Source organism: Stegostoma tigrinum, chromosome 13, assembly GCF_030684315.1.
Source record: "Stegostoma tigrinum isolate sSteTig4 chromosome 13, sSteTig4.hap1, whole genome shotgun sequence".
NCBI classification, from domain to species: Eukaryota; Metazoa; Chordata; class Chondrichthyes; order Orectolobiformes; family Stegostomatidae; genus Stegostoma; species Stegostoma tigrinum.
The window spans coordinates 70,664,791-70,686,005 of NC_081366.1; the positions used below are offsets into that span (position 1 = coordinate 70,664,791).

General features: G+C 41.6%; 1 protein-coding gene across 2 annotated transcripts in view; it reads left to right on the forward strand.

The window, feature by feature from the left end:
- adam19b (ADAM metallopeptidase domain 19b) overlaps positions 1-19,324 on the forward strand; it is a 146,793-nt gene extending 127,469 nt beyond the window's left edge. For both annotated transcript variants that reach the window (XM_048543839.2, XM_048543840.2), the window contains 4 exons: positions 1,471-1,546; positions 9,838-10,098; positions 10,984-11,096; positions 14,730-19,324. In XM_048543839.2, coding sequence (XP_048399796.2) covers positions 1,471-1,546; positions 9,838-10,098; positions 10,984-11,096; positions 14,730-14,772 — 493 coding nt within the window. In that variant the 3' untranslated portion in view covers positions 14,773-19,324. The remainder of the gene's footprint in view (positions 1-1,470; positions 1,547-9,837; positions 10,099-10,983; positions 11,097-14,729) is intronic.
- Positions 19,325-21,215: the final 1,891 nt, after the last annotated feature.

Genomic DNA, 21,215 nt, shown 5'->3' on the forward strand with positions numbered 1-21,215 from the left:
TCAAATAGAAGATTGATGCCCAATGTAATGACTGCACATCCACACACACAAATGCATACACACACTGACAGAAAACCCAGCCAAAAGACTGGCCAATGTACATGTACATGTGCACACACACAACACACACATACAACACAAATCTAGAGGCAGAAACTCTGAGGCTGAGGCGATGTTCTTAAGTTCTAATGCATACATTCCAACCCTTATACTGCCACAAAACCTTCACACAAGCATTAATACTTTGGCTTTCAAGCATGTGTGCACACACGCAGACACACACACATACACATGCACACATGCATGCACACACACAAGCATAAACACACACACATGCACACACACAGACAGACAGACAGACACACACACACACACACACACACACACAAGCATAAACACACAGACTCATTGAATCACAGAACTGTGACAGTGCAAAAGGATGGTATTCAGCCCATCATATTTGCACAAGAATCACGACTTAGTGCCATTCTCTCATCCTTTCTCCATTACTTTGCCTATTATTTCAGTGTAGCTAATCATCTAATGCACTCTTGAGTACGTCTGGCTGATCCCTAGACATTGCCCTACAGCCATTCTGTGATATCCATGACCCTAACACCAGGAAGGAAGCACATTGTCCAGGAGTCATGCCACGGCTGCAGAAACACCTGTCTGTTTTTCACTCTTGTGTTACTATGGGCCTGGAGTTTGCTATCCTCCTCTGAGAAGCCATCATCCACATCATAATCCAGAATAAGAAACAAACCTTGAGTAGGACCTCATTTGACGACTTGCCTGATTCTCTTGTACTGCCTGCTGGTCCCCATGACCTATCTTCCTACATACCCCTAACTTGTGATGTGACTACCTATATCCATGTAACCCTCAGCCTTGCTGTTGCACTACATGGTCCTAGCTGCCACTTAAGTTATCAAACCCAGAGCTCAGGTCTCTGCAGCCCCTGACATTTATAGCTCACGTTCTTCTAGGCAATCTGAAGTGTTCACAATTCCCATTGCCGTATTGCCCATGGCTGAGCTGCCCTGACATAACTTAAGCTTACTTTTCCAGTATTAACTAGAAACTGAAGATTCAAGGTGAAACTGCATATACAGGCGTGGAATCTTCTAACATGGATTAATGTTCCTAGACTGAAAAGCGTGTGTGTGCACCATAAACATACATACATGCACATATACACATGCAGACATATGGGCGCAAACTATTACAACACTTTCATGCAAGGAAGAAGAAAGATCGAGACTGATATAAATGCACACTGACCCACTCCGAAGCAAACATCTATGCACTCAAACTCCTGCAGATACTCAAGGACACTCCTGAATATGTCCATCAAGTCCATGGCGTAAAGAAATCTGTTTGTTTTCATTGTAATGGAATCAACATTTTAAAATTTATATAGAATGTGTTATTTAACCAGAATATGATCTATCTTGTGTCTTTTGCCAGCGATAATAATGTGGACCAGAAAATTAAAAACGGCCACTCAAATCCAACCTTCCAAATCCGAAACAAAGATACAAAGGTAAGTTTAAGAGAAAACGGTAATAATTTGGTGGGAAAAGAATATCCATTGGGAGAATTAATACCACAAATGGCTCACTGGTTATCTGATAGAGTTGTACAATGAATACCTGCAGTCGGACAACTGACCCCTGTGCTTCGATACACAGCATTTAATATCGGCGTGTTCAGTGAGGAAGCAGATTATCATTATTTTTCAGAGTCAGTTATTGTTGAAAATTAGTTAGTCCAGGAAGAGGATCAGTATCAACAGGAATGCCTTAGAATACAGTCTTAGAGTGCTACAGTACAGAGACTGATCAAGTGAACCAATGTATTCTCCATCTAATCCAATTAATGCCTGTACCCTTTTCAAAGAAATTGTTTTCAAAGCCTTGTTCAAGATAACTATCTTCCTCATTTTTAACACAAGTTTGAGTCAATAGTAATACCTCATTCGCACAAGCCACTGTGCAAATAATTTTGTTTTCCAAACTTCTCTTTCTTTTTCCAACTATCTTGAATTGGTGACACCCTGTTACCATTTCACTAACCACTGATGTGCCCTATTGCTACTCACCTTGCCACAATCCTCTGAAAAACTTTAAAACAATTTAATTCTCTCTGAGCCAGTGCAGTTTTAAAATCTTAATTTTAATTCTTAAACTTCTCCCACCTGACTTTCTAATAAATCTAGGTCTCTGTAATGTCTTTCCTATAAACCCAAATTGATGTAAAAAAGTCCAAATGTAGCTGAACTATGAACCTAAGAAACTTTTGGTACTGGTCAAAAAAAACTGTCGAAATTCTTTTTTTACCATGTGCTCATCAGGACAGATGCAAGAATGTCAGATGTCAAAGGGAACAACAATTTATACTGTATGAGAAAAGTGTGCAGAATGGTACCAATTTCTTCAGAGTACAATGAGACCTTGATCAGATGGATTGGCGGGCTGAGGAATGGTGAATGAAATTTAATTTAGATAAATGTGAGGTGCTGCATTTTGGAAAGGCAAATCAGCCGGACCTGTACACTTAATAGCAAGGTCCTGCTGAACAAAGATACCTTGGAGCACTGGTTCATAGTCCCTTGAAAGTGGAGTGACAGGTAGATAGGTTAGTGAAGAAGGCGTTTGGTATGCTTGCCTTTATCAGTCAATGCATTGAGTATAAGAGTTGGGATGACATTGTTGCAGCTGCACAGGACATTGCTAAGGCCACTTTTATGATACTGCATTCAATTTTGTTGTCCCTGCTACAGGAAGGACATTGTGAAATTAGAAAAGGTTCAGAAAAGAATTATGAGGATATTGCCAGGGTTGGAGGGTTTGAGCTTTTGGAAGAGGCCAAATAAGCCAGGACTGTTTTCCCTAGAACATCGGAGGCTGAGGGGTGACCTTACAGAAGTTTACAAAATCATGAGGGACATGGATAGGGTGACTAGCCAAGGTATTTACCCAAGGGTAGTGGAGTCTAAAACTAGAGGACATAGATTTAAGCTTAGAGAGGAAAGATTTAAAAGAAACCTAAGGGGCAACTTCTTCACGCAGAGGGTAGTGTGTGTATAGAATGAGCTGCCAGAGGAAGTGGTGGAAGCTGATATAATTACAACACTTAAGAGGCACCTGGATGCATATATGAATAAGAAGGGTTTAGAGGGATATGGGCCAAATGCTGGCAAATGGGAATAGATTAATTTCAGATATTTGGTCAGCATGGACAAGTTGGACCGAAGGCTTTGTTTCTGTGCTGTGCATCTCTTTGACTGTATGACTGCATAACTCTTTCTAGGCAAGGTGTTGCCAGAAATCTGAAACAAAGATTAAAAAATTGCTGGAGAGCCTCAACAGGTCTGGCAGCATCTGTGGGGAAAAAGCAAAGTTAATGTTTCACGTCCAGTGACTCTTCTTCGGGACAGTTTCATTTTGTTCCATTTTTCATGGCCTTTCCTGCTTGTACATGAAAGCCTCCTACCTTTCTATTCCTTTTACAATGTTACCCTTCAAGATGCAATTCCTTTTCTCTGTCCATATGAAAAATATAAATAAATATATGAAACATTAAACTCTAGTTGCCATCTATTGTGCCATTTTGTCTCTATGCTCCTTTAAGCGTTTTCAACATCACAACTAGATGTCAATTGTGAGATAGCAATATCTGCCGATGCTGGAGTCAGAGTTAACAGTGTGGAACTGGAGGAACACAGCAGGCCAGGCAGCATCAGAGGAGCAGGAAAGTTGACATTTTGGGTCGGGACTCATTTTTCAGAAATGTCAATTGTAATTTTTGACACTAGCCATTTTGTCTGCAAGATTGTACATGTTTACAAAAGCAATAAAAACATAAACTCTGGTGAACATCTTATCATCACTATGTTTTGTTTTCTAAGCAGTCTAAGTAACCATAGTCCTCTTTCTCTCTGTCCACCAGTCCATCTGATCAATGTCCCGTTGTACTCTGAGGTAACATGGGACCATTCTGCACACTTTTCTCATACAGTATAAATTGTTGTTCCCTTTGATATATGACACTCTTGCATCTGTCCTATCAAATCCTCTTTTGAACCATGTGCCATATTTGGCACACTTGCCTTCATTGCTCAGACCATTGAATATGGGAGTTGGGATGTTATGTTATGGTTGTACAGGACATTGTTGAGGCTACTTTTGGAGTATGATGTACAGTTCTGATCACCCTGCTATAGGAACAATACTATTAAATTGGGGAGGGTGCAGCAAAGGATGTTACCGGGACTGGAGTGCTTGAGTTACAAGGAGAGGCTGGGTAGGCTGGGACTTCTTTCACTGTGGGAGGTTGAGGGGTGACCTTACAGAGGTTTGTAAAATCATGAGGGGCATAGTCAAGGTGAAGAGCAAAAGTCTTTTCCCAAGGGTGTGTGAGTTCAAACTAGGGGAAACAATTTTAAGGTGAGAGGCTAAAATTGTAAAGAGGGTGGTTCATATTTGGAACAAACTGCCAGAGAAAGTGATAGATGCAGGTACAGCTACATCATTTAAAAGACATTTTGATATGTACATGAACAAGAAAAATTCAGAGGGATACGGGCCAAATGCAGGCAAATAGGACTAGTTTAGTTTGGGAAACTTGGTCTGCAGGGACAAGTTGGACCAAAGGGTCTTTTTCTGTGCTGTATGACGCTATGATTCTGTTTCTATAATTCTATAATAGTTGTATATGACTGACCAATTGCAACCTGCCTTTTGAAATCCACATTGACTGCTACAATTACCTCCTGTTTTCTCTAGGAGTGACATGCTTCTATCCTAAATTATCGACTCAAGGAATTATACATAAGTAAACCTAATTGGTCTATAAATTCCTGGCATTTCCCTTGTTTTGTTAAGAGGGTCATAAAATTAATCACTTTTCAGCCCACTGCCAAAACTCATTTCCACATTAAGTTCGGAAAATAGCCAGAGAAACTGCAAATTTCTTCCTCCAACTTCCCTCTAGATCTTTAAACCTGAGGCCACTGGCTCCTTGTCTTCTTAATTTACGTCACAGTTTCAGGGCCACTACTTTTTAAATAATAACAATTGCTTTACGCCCACCTCCGAGCACTTCAGAATCTCTTAACCTGCCTTGTTTGTGATAACTAATGTCATTTTCTCTGGTTTGGGCATTTTGCTGCTACCAATTCTTCCTTCTGGATATTTTCAGATCATCCAGTTACTACACATTTGTGGAGCGGACAGGAATTGTATCCTCCTTTCTAGGCTGAGTTTAAAGTCCTCTCTAATTAGTAGTGGTTGCGGATAGCGTAGTGATTGTAATGAGGTCAGCCAGATGGGCCTCATAGAATATGAGCTCCCTGATTGGGATTATTAATCTGGTCCATTCAGGGAGCCCTGGCTGACATATAAAGTATGATTGTCAGGGATACTGACACTCTGGTGCCTGACTGTATGAGGCAGGACTGTGGTCAAGGACTGATAATCTATAATTGAAATCTGACTTGGTGACGGGATACCAGCCTCTTTCAAATAAACCATTGATGAGCCTTAACAGAAGAGGCATTTGTCATTCATGACAATGTAGCTTATTGTATGAAAGCTATAGGAACAGGTTACTGAAACTATAACAACTAAAGCCTATTAAAAGCAGCGAGAAACACATCTGCTCCATTAAGGAACTTGTGAAAATCCCCCAACCTTCTGTACTCAAAGACAGTGATGTTATCAGGATGAGCAGAGCTTAGTAAAAATTAGCATGAACTCCTTCAGAACGATAACACATACAGCAACTCTCCTGCCCCCAAATGTTATCATACGTGTAGTTAACCATTATACATTCAGTATATACATTATATTTGCCGTTACCCAACCTACCTTCAAGACCCTGACTTCCCAATTTTAGCAGCTTGAACATTTAACAGTTTTCTCAGAACATTCTCCCTTTGGGCTGGGAAGATTAAAGTTGGTGTTTTACTCGGGGTTGTTGGTTCGGATCATTATCCTCCAGAGTATCCTCAATCTTATGGAAGTCCTTTGCAGAGAATGTCATTCCTGGTTAACTGATCCATTAATCTGTTACCTTAGCTGAGACCTTTACTCTCCTGAATTCTCTTTGCAGAGGAATTCTTCCCTCTTAACTCAGGAAGTTTCCCTTTAGTAATGAGAGGCATGGATATAGTCGATAGCCAGAGACTTTTCCCCAGGGCAGGATTGATTGCCACGAGGGGTCATAATTTTAAGGTGTTAGGAGGAAGGTATAGAGGAGACATCAGAGGGAGGTTCTTCACCTAGAGAGTTGTGAGCGCATGGAATACTTTGCCAGTGGTAGTCACAGAAGCGGAGTCATTAGTGACATTTAAGCGACTGCTGGACATGCACATGGACAGCAGTGAATTGAAGGGAATGTAGGTTAGGTTATTTTATTTTTGGATTAGGATTAATCCATGGCACAACATCGTGGGCCGAAGGGCCTGTACTGTGCTGTACTTTTCTATGTTCTATGTTCTAATCATCTGGAAGACCTATAATCTCATAAATGCCCATCGTGGAAGACAATTGCTCAGTTGAAAGAAGTCCTTTCTTCCTTGGAGCATCCTGGATTTGTAGATCAGACAATATCTGTCTGACTGGAACTCCTTTTTCTTCTTAATCACGTCCTGAATCTGTGGACATTTGTCTGGTTTCCATGGAGTCATATACAGCTTAACCCCATTTTGCTCAAGCAAATCTTTACTCTCAATTTGCATCACAGTTCTGTTGAAGTATGCAGTCTCCCTACTTTGGGGATGTGGGAGTCGGCGGGGGGGAGGGCGACATCGTGGCTCTGGTTAGCTCACAGCAGCAAGGACCTGAGTTTGATTTCACCTTCAGGTGACTGTCTGTGTGGAGTATTCTCCCTGAATCTGTATGAGTTTCCTCTGGATGCTCCAGTTTTCTCCTAAGACCCAAAGAAGTGCAGGTTTGGTGGATTGGCCATGCTAAATTGCCCATTGTGTCCAGGAATATGCAGGCTAGGTGGATTTAGACATAGGAAATGCAGGGTTACAGGGATGGAGTAGTGGGCTGGGTCTAGGTGGGATGCTCTTTGCAGGGTCAATGTGGACTCGATGGTCTAAATGGCCTGCTTTCACACTGTAGGGATTCTATTCTTCAATTTGTCAGGCAGGTTGGATGTCATCAACCACCCTGTGTGGTTCTTTTGGTTGGAAAGTAGACTTTCACGCCCTCACTCTGGAAAATTGCTGCTCATCTTTGTCCCTGGAATTGATTGTTCTGCCTCAGAGGCACAGGAATGAACATTACTTGTCCTGTGCCTTCCTTCTTGTTAACAGAATCACAAAATGTCATGACACCAAAGGAGGCCAGGTAGGACTTTGTTTTTGCACTGACATGCTTTAGTCCCATTCTCCAGTCTTTTCCACAGATCCTTGTACTTTCTTTCTTATTGTAGCAAACCAGCAAAAATTATATAACTCAAATACCAGAATTTTACTGTATTATCACGATCTCTGTGAGGTCCAAGTAGCCAGTTTAGGGTGCAAGTAAGAAGGCTGTCTGCCTGTTGGTTTTATTTAAGGCAAAGTAGCATTAATATTTAAGTGATTCGCGCTGTAAATGAAGTATAACAGTGACGTACATACCCCTGCATTAGGTTTCTATTACTTAATGTTTTCACATTGATTATGTGAACCTCTTGATCAACTGGCACAATCCAGGCCCCATAAGTGCTGAATGATAAAAGGTTAGTTGTATGTGATCATCAAATGTCCTTTTGAATGCCTGCTTTCACTTCCATGCTGTGCACTCCATACTCTAACTATGCACTTAATAAAAAAAACACTCACATCAAATTTGCATCTTTAAATCTGTGCCCCTCTCATTCTTGATCCTTTTCCAAGCAGAAACAATTTCTCCCTATCCACTTGATCCAATCCACAGAGTATGGAACAGTTCACAACTATCAACATTGGTGAACTCAACAGATTCTTTTGTCTTTCTGGATTCCATGATGAGTCTAGGAAGCCCAATGAAATCATCTACAATTGTCCCTTGACCTGTTGGGCAAAAACCATTTACTTCTGGCCCAGTTATTGTCTGGGAGATTGACCTCCTGCAGCTACCTCCAGGATGTTGAGGTCAAGATATCCATGGAAATTCAAAGTGAATCGTGTTGATTGTGAATTATGTAAACACTTTCAACTTGCTTAAACTCTTTGAGTTGCAGTGTAGAATATCCGTGGCCTTGACAGTTATTCCACTTGTGCTGTATATTCTCATCTCTTTCAGCTGTGACTTCTGATTTCTCAGACATTGTTAGCCCTGATAGCAGTTCACAACTGTACAGAGCTTAGAAGTAATCTGTCCATCGACATGAACAGATTCTGTCAAACCTGAGTTACCTGGATCAACAAGCTCTCCCAGGAATACCTGAGCTATCTTTTCCAATGGAGGTTTATCACCTGTATAACACATGTATCTTCTAAAGGAGGTGGTGCAACCACATTGACCTTTTAGTATGCGTAAACATTTGGCTTTTTGCTGCTATGAAACTGCGTCTTACTTCTGCACATCTTCTGGAAGCAGCCTGCGGTTTGACAAATTTAGTACTTTTTGCCATGGCAGGGCAACGACTGTGCTTGTGAGGCCTTGTTGTATCAAAGTGGTTAACATCTGCTATTTGGGTTTTCTTGGGGCTGGCTTTTTCATGTGAAAAGATTATATAGAGCATAGAGATCTACAGCACAGAAAAAAGGCATTTTGGCCCATCATTGCCTTCGCATATCTTATAAAGTAGATAGTGTCTGTAGCTGTCTTTGTAGAGCTGCTCTTCTCCTCACGGGATTTGTCTATGAGTCTTTCTGGTTTTGCTTCTAGTACAATTTGAATAGCTTTCTCTGATTCTTCTTTCATTTAAAAAAAGAATTAGAGAAATCTGGTAACAATTTATCAGCAATAATTCTGTTTCTTCTGAATTCCAATTTAAACATACCATAGCCATAGTTTTTCACTACTCTGTAGAGATCACAGTTGAAATTGACCCCTGTTAGCTGAACTCTTCTGTTAAAACTTGCCTGTTCAAGAATTCTGTTGTTCTCAAATTGAAGTCGCTACTAAAAACTTTTAGAATGTTACAAAAGTATGTATGCTTTTTATTATGGTGGGGATTAATAACAACATCCACCATAGGACCCAATGAATATAATAGAGCATTACCTGTTCTGCTTCATACTTATTGTTTAATTTTAAAGCAATTCTATTTCTTAAGAATTGTCATCTCCAAGATGTCCAATCTTAAGCTTTCTTTCCGGTCCATTTTACTGGGCAATATAAATTATCCTTTCTAGTATTGACAATAATGAATTTAGAGGGCTACAAAGATAGCAGTGGAGGATAGAACTATCTGGGTAGCTCTTTCAAAAGCCTGTACAAACATGATGGGTCAAATAGCCTCCTTCTGTACTCTAAAATTCTATGATTGTATAAATAATATAGTTGTTGTGCTTATCATTGTATAGCTGTTTTAAATCTACAAGCTTCCCTCCATCGAGTTTAGGCAATGCCACTCCTACACAAATTAGCATTGCTCACACTGTGAGAATACAGTCTCTTAAGTAAAGTAATGGAAGGCAGTGGACATAACAGAACTGAACTGATCTCCACCATCATTCATAATAGAACTTTCATTGCTGTATCACTGGTTGCTAGAACAGGAGTATAAAGAAGTGAATAAATTTGGACAGGGGAAGGAGGGGTGTAGATAGAGAAAACTAAAGATATAAAGAAATAAAGATATTTAAAAAAGGCATAACATTTAATTTTCCTACTTTTTTTCTTCCAGAATGGACCACAAGAGAGTCCTGCATTGCCTCAAAAACCACTATTACCTCACTCTCTTCCTACTCAGCGTCCTGTTTTAATACTACCAAGTCTTCGGCCTACCTCTCCAACCAATGATGGTCAGCAGGACAGCAGAGCGCCCACCCATATTGCAGCACGGGTTTATTCTCCAGCATCTTTAGAATATGCCAATATTAAACCCTTAAAACAAACACCTCCTAATAGACCCTTGCCAGCAGACCCACTCCCAAAGACTTCAAAGGTACTTATTTAAAGCTTACACCTTTTATTATTCATTTGTGCATAGGATGTGGACATCACTGGCCAGGCAGCATTTATTGCCCATCCCTAATTGCCCAAAGGGCAGTTATGAGGCAACCACATTGCTGTGGGTCTGGAGTAACATTTAGGCCAGACCAGATAAGGATGGCAGTTTCCTTCCCTAAAGGACATGAGTGAACCAGATGTGTTTTTCCACAATTGACAATGGATTCACAGTCATCATTAGACTCTTAATTCTAAATTTTTATTGAATTCAAATTCCACCATCTGCCATGTTGCGATCCGAACCTAGGTCCCTGGAATATTATCTGGGTATCTGGATTAATCATCCAGTGATAATACCACCAAGTCATTGCTTCCCCCTCATAAAATATGAAACAAGATGTGTGGAAATGGAAACTTTCAGTATCTGCTTATATCTTAGAAAAGACTATGGGTGACCTTCTGGAAAAAAAGGACTAACTGGTTTGAAACCAGATGAGTCACAATGCTAACCTGGGCAAATGGGCTCAGGTCACGGGACAGGAAAGCACATGACCTTCTCCGTGAGGTTATAAGGAACACAGAAAACTCAGGTAATGAAATGTATATTCTGAACATATCAGCACTGTTCCTGTCCTTATGCAGATCAGGAACACAGGGCTTAAATAAAACTTCTTTCCAACTAAGCATGTGTTCAGACATTGGTTTGACTAAAAGGTGGCTCATGCTAAAGCTGAGGATTATTATTATTATTGTTCTTTGCTTGTTTTTCATTGCTACATTCTTTCTCTCTTAGCTGACCCAGTTTAAAACTAAATGGCCCGAATGTGTTATCAGATGTACAACATTTAAAGTGATAAAGAGTGTTTTTTTTTGGCGAAAGGTTTTACAGAGAGTAGCAGTGTACAACAGTAACCTGAGCCTCCAGACGAGTAACAAAACTGCTCGAGAGAAGCTACAGAAGAACATAGCTCATTTTGAAACCAACTCATACAAGTAAGTAAGACCAAATAGCTTCTCACTTTATGTGAAAGGAGCTCTGAGTTGGAGAGCCCAGGGGACAGGAAAGGAATTTAATAAGGAGGTAAGGTGGTGGACCAGAATGCTGACACTTTCTTGCCTGTGCCTGAATTAAATTCGGGGCAGGAGGCTCAAGTTCCACCTTTCTAACCTGCTGCCAGTTATAGAGCCATGGAGTCATACACCACAGAAGCAGACTCTTCAGTCCAACCAGTCCATGCCAATCATTTTCTCAAACTCTACTAGTCCCACCTGCTTGTGCTTGGCCCATATTCCTCCAAACACTTCCTATTTAGGTACTTACTTAAATGTATTTTAAATGTTGTAGCTGTACCCACAACCACCACTTCCTCTGGAAGCTCATTCCACGTATGAATCACTTTCTGTGCAAAACAATTAAGACCATAAGACGTAGGAGTGGAAGTAAGGCCATTCGGCCCATCAAGTCCACTCCACCATTTAAATCATGGCTGATGGGCATTTCAACTCCACTTCCCTGCACTCCCCCCGTAGCCCTTGATTCCTTCTGAGAATTTGTCGATCTCTGCCTTGAAGGCATCCAACATCCCGGCCTCCGCTGCACTCCGTGGCAATGAATTCCACAAGCCCACCACACTCTGGCTGAAGAAGTGTCATGTCATTTCAGTTTTAAATTTACCCCCTCTAATCTTAAGGCTGTGCCCACAGGTTCTAGTCTCCCCGCCTAACGGAAACAACTTCCTAGCGTCCACCCCTTCTGAGCCATACATTATCTTGTAAGTTTCTATTAGGTCTCCTCTCAACCTTCTAAACTCTAATGAGTACAATCCCAGGATCCTTAGCCGTTCATCATACGTTAAACCTACCATTCCAGGAATCATCCATGTGAATCTCCGCTGGACATGCTCCAGGGCTAGTATGTCCTTCCTGAGGTGTGAGGCCCTCTTTTAAATCTTTCTCCTCTCACCTCAAAAATATGCCCTTCAATCTTGAAATCCCCCCACTGTGGTGAATAGACATCTACCATTCATCCTATCTAGGCCCCTCATGATTTTGTAAACCTCTACGAAGTCACTTCTCCAACTCCTAACTCTGGTGTAAAAAGTGCCAGCATATTCAGCCTCTCCCCCTTACTCAAACACTCTATTCTTGGCAACATCCTGGTAAATCTCTTCAGTGTAATAACGTCCTTCCTATAACAGGGCAACCAGAACCTCATTCCAAACTCCATAAGAGGCCCTACCAATGTGCTGTACAATCTCAACATTGTGCCCCAATTCATAAACTCAAAAGTCTGAGCAGTGAATTTAAGAGTACTAAGCACCTTAATTAGTTAAGGCCTTTAAGTGATTAATGAATGATCACTTAAGCTCCTATTCCAGTCTGGATTGTGGGCAGGCTGGCAGGTGTGAGTTGGCATTGGTTTCTCAACCTGGTCTGATCTGGAAGCTGGGCATAGAGCTGAGATTGGCCATTGAGAGCTATACCTGCCCTCCCGCTCCTTTCACCGACACCCTCTGCTCACAATGCCCACCCTGCAAGATGCCCCCTCCCCCAAAACTAATACTTGCTTTTCTGTGAATGTTCCATCATCCCTAGAGATCCTTATCTCAAATCCTAATTCCAGTGAAAAGTCTGCTGACACCAGCTGCTTGTTTGCTGGAAGATCTGTTGAGCACTCCCATCTTGACAACCTCTGGGCTTCTGCCCTCCAATCTCTCCACGGGAAGGTACTGTCCATTGTGTTTTACCATGAAATTTTGAATGAGGTGCAACTTTATGGTGAATTAAGCTATAATTGCTGTGTCTTAGCATAAATTAAAATTGAGTCTCAGGATGAGCCAATCTAGATTTTTAAGATTGAGTAACAACAAGTTATCAAAAGATTAATTCAATTTTCTACATAATGATTTACTTCTGAATTGTAATCATGTTGACACTTATGCTGGTGAAACAGATCCCAGCAAAAAAAGATCAGGAAGGACCAATGTGCCCGTTATTGTGCGTCCTAGTTACAGGAAGAATGTTGTTCAAGACATCATAACAGCTCCCTTTACATTTTCCAATAATACTGTGTGTAGTTTGAGAGCTGCCTAATCTGGAAGGTAGGGTTTCAGTTTGACATTTCCTTTGAAGGGTAATACTCTGGCAACACAATGGCATCTCAGATTAATATGTGCCATATATACATCCTCAACATCTTCTTTGGAAGAGTTAATCACTTCCCATATCACTCACTAAAATATCAGTGAGAGATAGTAGGAACTGCCGATGCTGGAGTCTGAGATGACAAGGTATGGAGCTGGAGGAACACAGCAGGCCAGGCAACATCAGAGGAGCAGGAAAGCTGACGTTTTGACGTCAGAAAACTGAAGAAGGGTCCAGACCCCAAACATCAGCTTTCCTGCTCCTCTGATGCTGCCTGGCCTGCTGTGTTCATCCAGCTCCACATTAAAATGTCTGTGACATTCTGTGGAGCTGATTCAGTCCTGACAAAGATCGGCCCATGATATTCTGGTTCTTACTTTTGCTCTGGATGTGTGTGCCTGTCTTTGTCTGTGAACAAGAGACAAAGAAATGAGGAGAGAAGAAGTGAGAAATGGTGAAGGGGGGTAGGAGAAAGATAAATTAGTGGAGTGGAAAGATGAAAAAATACAGGGAATAAAAAAAAGTAATATTAATGAGGACAAAAACCAATCAGGAGAAAGCGAGAGGAGGAGAAAGAAAGTTTGGAGGGTGGGGTGTGAATTTTTCTTTGTTTCGGTATTCCAATAATGGCCAATAAATAATTGTTCACATTTATCCTTCAAACCATTTCATCACTGTAAGTCAGATAGGACATATTAACCTTGAAATGGGTTAATTTAAATTTTGTCAGGGATTAGAAAAGGCTAGATGATGCAGGCAGGCTGCATACACTAAGCTTGTATTCACCTGAGTTGAGAAAGTTGAGATATATATGATGTTAAAAGCATTTGACAGAGAAACTGTATCTTCTGGTGAGGGAATCGAAACCAAGGGACCTTAATATTCTCATTGGCTTGACTGTAATTTTAGTTTAAGTCTGAGAAGTGAAGGCATGGCACAGATCATGAATGATCTAATTGTTCAATGGACTGAATGGTCCTATTATGAGCCTGTTATTGCAATCCTACAAATCTCCCTACTCCACCTGTCTCAAAACTCAACTCCCTTGGTAAATACTCTGTAGTGTTCAGGTCACTGTTGACAGTTTCAGTAGCAATGTATAGAGTGTAGAATTGACATCTTTCGTCTAATTGGGCTTTGGGTATGTTGGACAGTGAAGACGGGAGCGTGCCAGTTGCATTGACACAATAGTCCTCAGCCTCAAAATTGTAGAGTGGGGAGAAACAGGGTGAATGTTGTTGAGGAGTCCCTGCAGAAATCCCCACAGTGCAACTGGCTCCATCACCAAGATCTGTGCTTGGGGGCTATAGCTCAGCTGGGGAGGTTGGGGTGTAGGGTCACTCCCACTGCACTTACCAAAATGAACCAGAGACACTCTTGAGAAATTTCAGGGATAGTACTTCTAATTGTAGGTTGACTGTCTTGAGCCAAATGAAATATTCCAGGTGAAATGTATAACTTTATTCTGCTTGCGTTTTGCAGAAGGGAACACGTACAACCTGTGCCACAGAAACTGAGGAGATAAAGGCTATGGAGAGACATCCCTGGAACTCTTCAAGAGCCGCTTGCACTATCCTGATCTCTGTTGTCTGAAGATCTCTCAATATCAATGCTAACCGAACAATGAATGTGACATCCATTTCAATAGCACCCTATATATGTTGGAAACTTTTGTTTTTACAATGAGCACGGTCAAACTTGCAATCCAAAACAAGTCATCTCAAGTAATTCTTTTGATTAAGCATTTTCAGGAGATGGGAACAAATTCCTCGGGAGCTTGAAAGACCAATTTTTGCTTCCATTCACTTATTCTGTGCTAAAACATAAATGAATCCCTCAGGTGACAGGGTTCAGTGGGTGCCTTCTATCTCCTTATACCTGCCAGCAGATGCCATTCAGCAGGCTTGAGCTGGAATGATGTGATTTGACGAGTTATTCGATATTAAGGAATCGCACACTCCACTTCAATTGCCCAACTTCCAGTTTTGGATTCAGTTGAGTTTAGGAAACTGAGGAATGATTATAACAAGTCGTGTAAAATGTTAAAATCATTCAACAGAACAAAACCTAACCTATGGTGAGAGAATTGAGACCAAGTGGCCATAACCTTCTAAATGCTTCCCATTTCCAATAACGATCAGGGGATAACCATCAGGAGCAGAGAAAACTCTCTTGACATCCCAGAAGTAGTGATAAGTTTGGAAATAGATGGAAGGGAGGAACTCAGGAAAATCTTAATCGCCAGAGAAGTGGTACTGAACAAATAACAGAACGTTGGGCTGACAAGAGAGTATCCCCTGGCGGATTTCATCTTAGGGAGGATAGAAGTTTGGTTGACCAATGGGAAGTCGAGAGTAGGCATAAGTGGGTCTTTTTCAGGTTGGTGAAATATAACATGTGACCACAGGGATCAGTGCTGGGGCCTCAAATATCTACAATTTATTTTAATGCCTTGGATGAAGGGGCTGAAGGTATGGTTGTCACATTTACACAGATAGGTATGAAATAGGTTGTGAGGAGGGCATAAGGAGGTTACAAAACGATATAAATACATTCATTGAGTTGTCAAAGATCAGGCAAATGGTATACAATGTGGGAAACATGAAATTGTGCTTTTTGGAATGAAGAATTAACAGGAAGCATATTATCTAAGTAGGAAGGATTGCAGAAGCATCTAGGTGTCCCTGAGAATGAATTGAAAAAGGTTAATGTATAGGCACAGCAAGTGATTAGGAAAGCTAACAGAATATTCTCACTTTTAGTGAGGGGAATTGATTGCAAACGTCGGGAGATTATGTTTCAATTATACAGGACAGTGGTGAAACCATATCTTGTCTACAGTATTGATCCCAGGAAGGATGTAAACTTGGTGAAAGCAATTCAGGGAAAGTTTACCGTTGACCACAAACTGAACTGGACCACCATATAAATACAATGGCTTCACGAGCAAGTCAAAGGTAAGGATCCTACAGCAAGTAACTCATTGCCTGACTGCCCTAATTCTGCCCACCACCTACAAGGCACAAGTCAGGAGCGTGATGGAAAACTCCTCTGGATGAGAACAGTTTCAACAGCATTTGTGAAGCAATACCATTCTTGATAAAGCTGCCCACATGATTGGCACCCAATCCACCACCTTCCACACATTCACTCCCTATATCAGAGTGGCAGCAATGTTGTACTATCTCTGAAATGTTTGCAATAACTCAATAAGACCCTGCACCAGCAATTTCCAAACCCGTGAACTCTACCACTTAGAAGGAAAATGGCAGCAGATGCATGGTATCAGCACAACTTGTAATTTCCCTTCCAAGTCATAATTCATCTCATTTGGAATACATTGGTTAATAGAGTGGTGAAAATACTTTCAAAAGTGACTTTCGGAAAGGAATTCCAGAAGTAATCGAACAAAAGAAATTACAGTGCTGTGGGAAAGGGGTAGGGGAGTGTGACTCATTGGATAATTCTGCCATCGGCATAGCATAGGCACAATAGGCCAAATGAAGGTGGGTATTGTCACATATTACCATTGATTGTTGGATGTGGTGTGTCTAGAAAAATTGGCCTGAATTATAGCTGACACATAGGTGGCGGGGAAAGTGGTGGGGGTGACAGAGGTTGAGAGAAGGGCAAAGATTAAGATGGGAATCTTGGATCCCAACTCCAGACTGTGCATGTTCCCCACCCAGAAGCCAGGTTTGAATACCTAACTGGGTTGGAAAGATTTTGGAGCACACTGCAGGATCCAATCCATGTCCCTGTGCCAGGAGGTCTGAACCTATAGCCCAGGGACCGTTTTGCTTTGGGATCTGGTTGGAGGGCTGGAGGCTGGGTGTGGGAGTGGATGGGGAGTACTCCTGCTGCAAAGGGACTCATGTCATCACTAAATTATAGTTTCTGACCTGACCCAACCCACTCTTTTCTGAATGTTAAAATTCACTGCGTAATGTCCCTTGATTCTTCTGTCTCAGTTTTCCGTCCTCACTTTGAGCTGCTGAAACTGAGATATGGTTCAGGGGGCTAGTTCTCCCCTCTGAACTAGAATATTGTAGCTTCAAGATCCACTGCACAAACGTGAGCTCATAATTGAGGCTGACACTCAAGTGCAGTGTTGCTTTGTCAGAAGATCTTCATCTTTGAGATGAAATTCTAAACTAAGGTTCAGCTGCTCTTATCAGACAGACTCATATTTGGAACAGGCAAGTTCAAATTGTGTCCTGAACCTCATTGGAAAGCACCCCAGTACTTTCTTTTAAAATTCCTCATTCTGGTTTAGAAATCCCCCTGTGGTGTCTCATTTCCCTCAGTCTGTAACAACTTTCAACCAAATGACTAAGATTTCTGCATTTGCTAATTCTGGCCTCATGACCATCCTCGATTTTAATTAGTTCACTATTGGTAATGATGCCTGCACTTAACTGTCCCTAAATTCTTGTGATTCTCCCTCTAAAGCTTTTCAGTCTGCATATCTTTGCCTGTCTGATGGTCCTTGAAATTTGCATCTTTGACCGAGCACATTTTGTTATTTTACCAGGTTAGAAGCTCTGTATAAATGCAATTTGTCATTGTGGTAGCCCAATGGGTTTACTTGATTCTATCACAGTGTGTTCATACTGTCAAACAGACCACCGGGTGCCTGAGGAGCCTGTGTAATATTAAACAGTACAAGAATGTAACAATTCAAGGTGATGATTCCTTAATACACTTAATAACTGACCTCAGTTGTTTGGACGATGGATAATTGTTCTGAGCAGCTTTAGGGGTGGTTCTGGTTGACAGGAAAGGAATCAGTTTGGAAGGCCCCACCATGGTTCAAAGGCACCTGTTGGTGTGGAATACTGGTACAAAGCTGACCCAGGAACAAAAGCAGTAATTGCTGGAAAAACTTGGTGGGCCTGGCAGCATCTTTTTTTAAGATTAATTCACAGGATGAGGGCATTATTTATTGCCCATCCTTTATTGCCCAGGGGGCAGTTAAGAGTGAACCACATTGCCGCAGGTCTGGAATTGCATGTAGGCCAGACTGAGTAAGGATGGCAGATTTCCTTCCCTAAAGGACATTAGAGAACCAGATGGGTTTATCTTGACAATTGACAATTGATTCATGGTCATCATCAGACTCCAGATATTTATTGAATTTAAATTTCACTGTCTGCCTTGGCAGGATTTGAACTTGGGACCCCAGAACATTACTTAGGCCGACTGGCCTAATAGTCCAGCGAGAAAAACCGCTAGACCATTGCCTCCCCCAAGGGTTAATGTTTCGGGTTCAGTGACCTTTCATCAAAGCTTGTCCGAAGAAGTCACTGGACCTGAAACGCTAACTCTGCTTCCTCCCAACGGATGCTGCCAGACTTGCTGAGTTTCTCCAGTGATTTTTGCTTTCCTTTCAAGTTTACAGCATCCACAATTTTTTTTATCCTCTGCCTCAGAGCTGACCTAAGCTTCACACACCCCCGTGTCACCACTGCTCATTGCGTTCACTCCAGAAGCTGTGAACTGGCTAGAGTCAAGAACGGAGGTGAGATGAGCAATATGAGAAGGACCTCATGATGAGCCCTTCTAGATTCCCCAAGCTGACCCTAAAGAAATCCAGAAAAGTCTGGAAATACTCCATAAACCAGGCAGCATCTGTGGAGAGAGGAACAGAGTTAAAGTTTCAGGTTGATGACCTTTCATCAAATTTTATTCAGATTCCCAGCATCTGTAATATATTGACTTGTGAAGACTTTACTCACTCCATTCATTACTTTTTTAAGAAAGGGGTCCCAGAGGAGTTGTGGAAAAATCTTTATTCAATTATTTTACTCACTGTACCTTCTAAACATGTTTGGGTTTTAGAATTTACCAGCGACAATGTATGCTTTTGTGAAGGGGGGTTGAATCTAGACTTCAGGAAAATAAATGGTGTTTTAACAGTTTTTCAATGGTGCGCAAATGTTTCATATCAGGACAACATAGTCATGGTTTTTTAAAAAATTGCTACTTTGAATTATGCATAACTGGGTGATGCAAAAAAAAACTTGAACACCATGACTTGTGCCTTCGCCTTATTTATTATGTTAATAAAGTTAATGTTGGACCAGTAGTCGTGTGTTGCCAGTTCCTTTAATTTTTTTAGATTTGGTTTTACTGCTAGCATTTTGTGTGCACCCTGCCTAATGTTGTGTTTTCAGCTAATACTGCTCCTTTTACCTTCTCAAGTTTTGAAGGTTACATTTAGTCTGAGGTTGTACTAAAACTGGTGCATCCAGTTTGTACATCCTTCCCATCAACAATTCCATTGGTGGAAGAATCCATTATACAACACTGTAGGATTTTCTCTTCACATCACGTTCTGTGATAAATCACCAATAAATCTTCCTCTATTGTTTCTGCTGTTGGTACCTTCACAGCAGTTAGTCTTGTACAGTGACCCTCAGAATCATAGGGACCCTGCAGCACAGGTAGAGGCCATTTGGCCCATCAAGTCTTCACCAACCCTCAGAAGAGCAGACCACCCTAACCCCGCAGCCCCACATTTACCATTGTTAACCTTCGTAGCCTGCATGCCTTTGGATTGTGGGAGGAAACTCACGCAGTCAAGGGAAGAATGTGCAAACTCTTCGCAGACACCCAAGGGTGGAATCAAACTCGGGTCCCTGGTGTTATGAGGCAGCATTGCTAACCACTGAGCCAATGTGATGCCCCAAACTATCAATGACAGATGAAGTAACATGGAATTTTGTCCTAATTCCTTTAACTGAGGGAGATCCACACACATCTTAGCTCTCTATTTGTCTTGGGAACAGTTACTGGCCCTGAGCACCATTAACATAGAACATTACAGCACAGTATAGGCCCTTCGGCCCTCGATGTTGTGCTGACCTGTCATACCAAACTGAAGCCCATCTAACCTACACTATTCCATGTACATCCATATGCTTATCCAACGACCACTTAAATGTACCGAAAGTTGGTGAATCTACCACTGTTGCAGGCAAAGCGTTCCATTCCCTTACTACTCTTTGATAAAGAAACTACCTCTGACATCTGTCCTATATCTTTCACCCCTCAATTTAAAGCTATGCCCCCTCGTGCTCGCCGTCACCATTGTAGGAAAAAGGCTCTTCCTATCCACCCTATCTAACCCTCTGATTATTTTATATGTTTCAATTAAGTCACCTCTCAACCTTCTTCTCTCTAATGAAAACAGCCTCAAGTCCCTCAGCCTTTCCTTGTAAGACCTTCCCTCCATACCAGGCAACATCCTAGTAAATCTCGTCTGCACCCTTTCCAAAGCTTCCACATCCTTCCTACAATGCGGTGACCAGAACTGTATGCAATACTCCAAGTGTGGCCGCACCAGAGTTTTGTACAGCTTCACCATAACCTCTTGGTTCCAGAACTCAATCCCTCTATTAATAAAAGCTAAACCACTGTATGCCTATTTAACAGCCCTGTCAACCTGGGTGGCAACTTTCAAGGATCTGTGTACATGGACACCGAGATCTCTGCTCATCTACACTACTAAGAATCTTACCATTAGCCCAGAACTTTGCCTTCTGGTTACTCCTATCAAAGTGCATCACCTCACACTTGTCTGCATTAAACTCCATTTGCCACCTCTCAGCCCAGCTCTGCAGCTTATCTATATCTCTCTGCAACCTACAGCATCCTTCGTCACTAACCACAACTCCACTGACCTTAGTGTCGTCTGCAAATTTACTAACCCATCCTTCTACGCCCTCACCCAGGTCATTTATAAAAATGACAAACAGCAGTGGACCAAACACTGACTCTTACACCACTAGTAACTGGTCTCCAGGATGAACATTTCCCATCAACTACCACCCTCTGTCTTCTTTCAGCAAGCCAATTTCTGATCCAAACTGCTATATCTCCCACAATTCCATTCCTCCGCATTTTGTACATTATGTCAGGTCTCCCTCTGGCAATGTGGTCCCACTTCCGATCAAACTGTCTAAC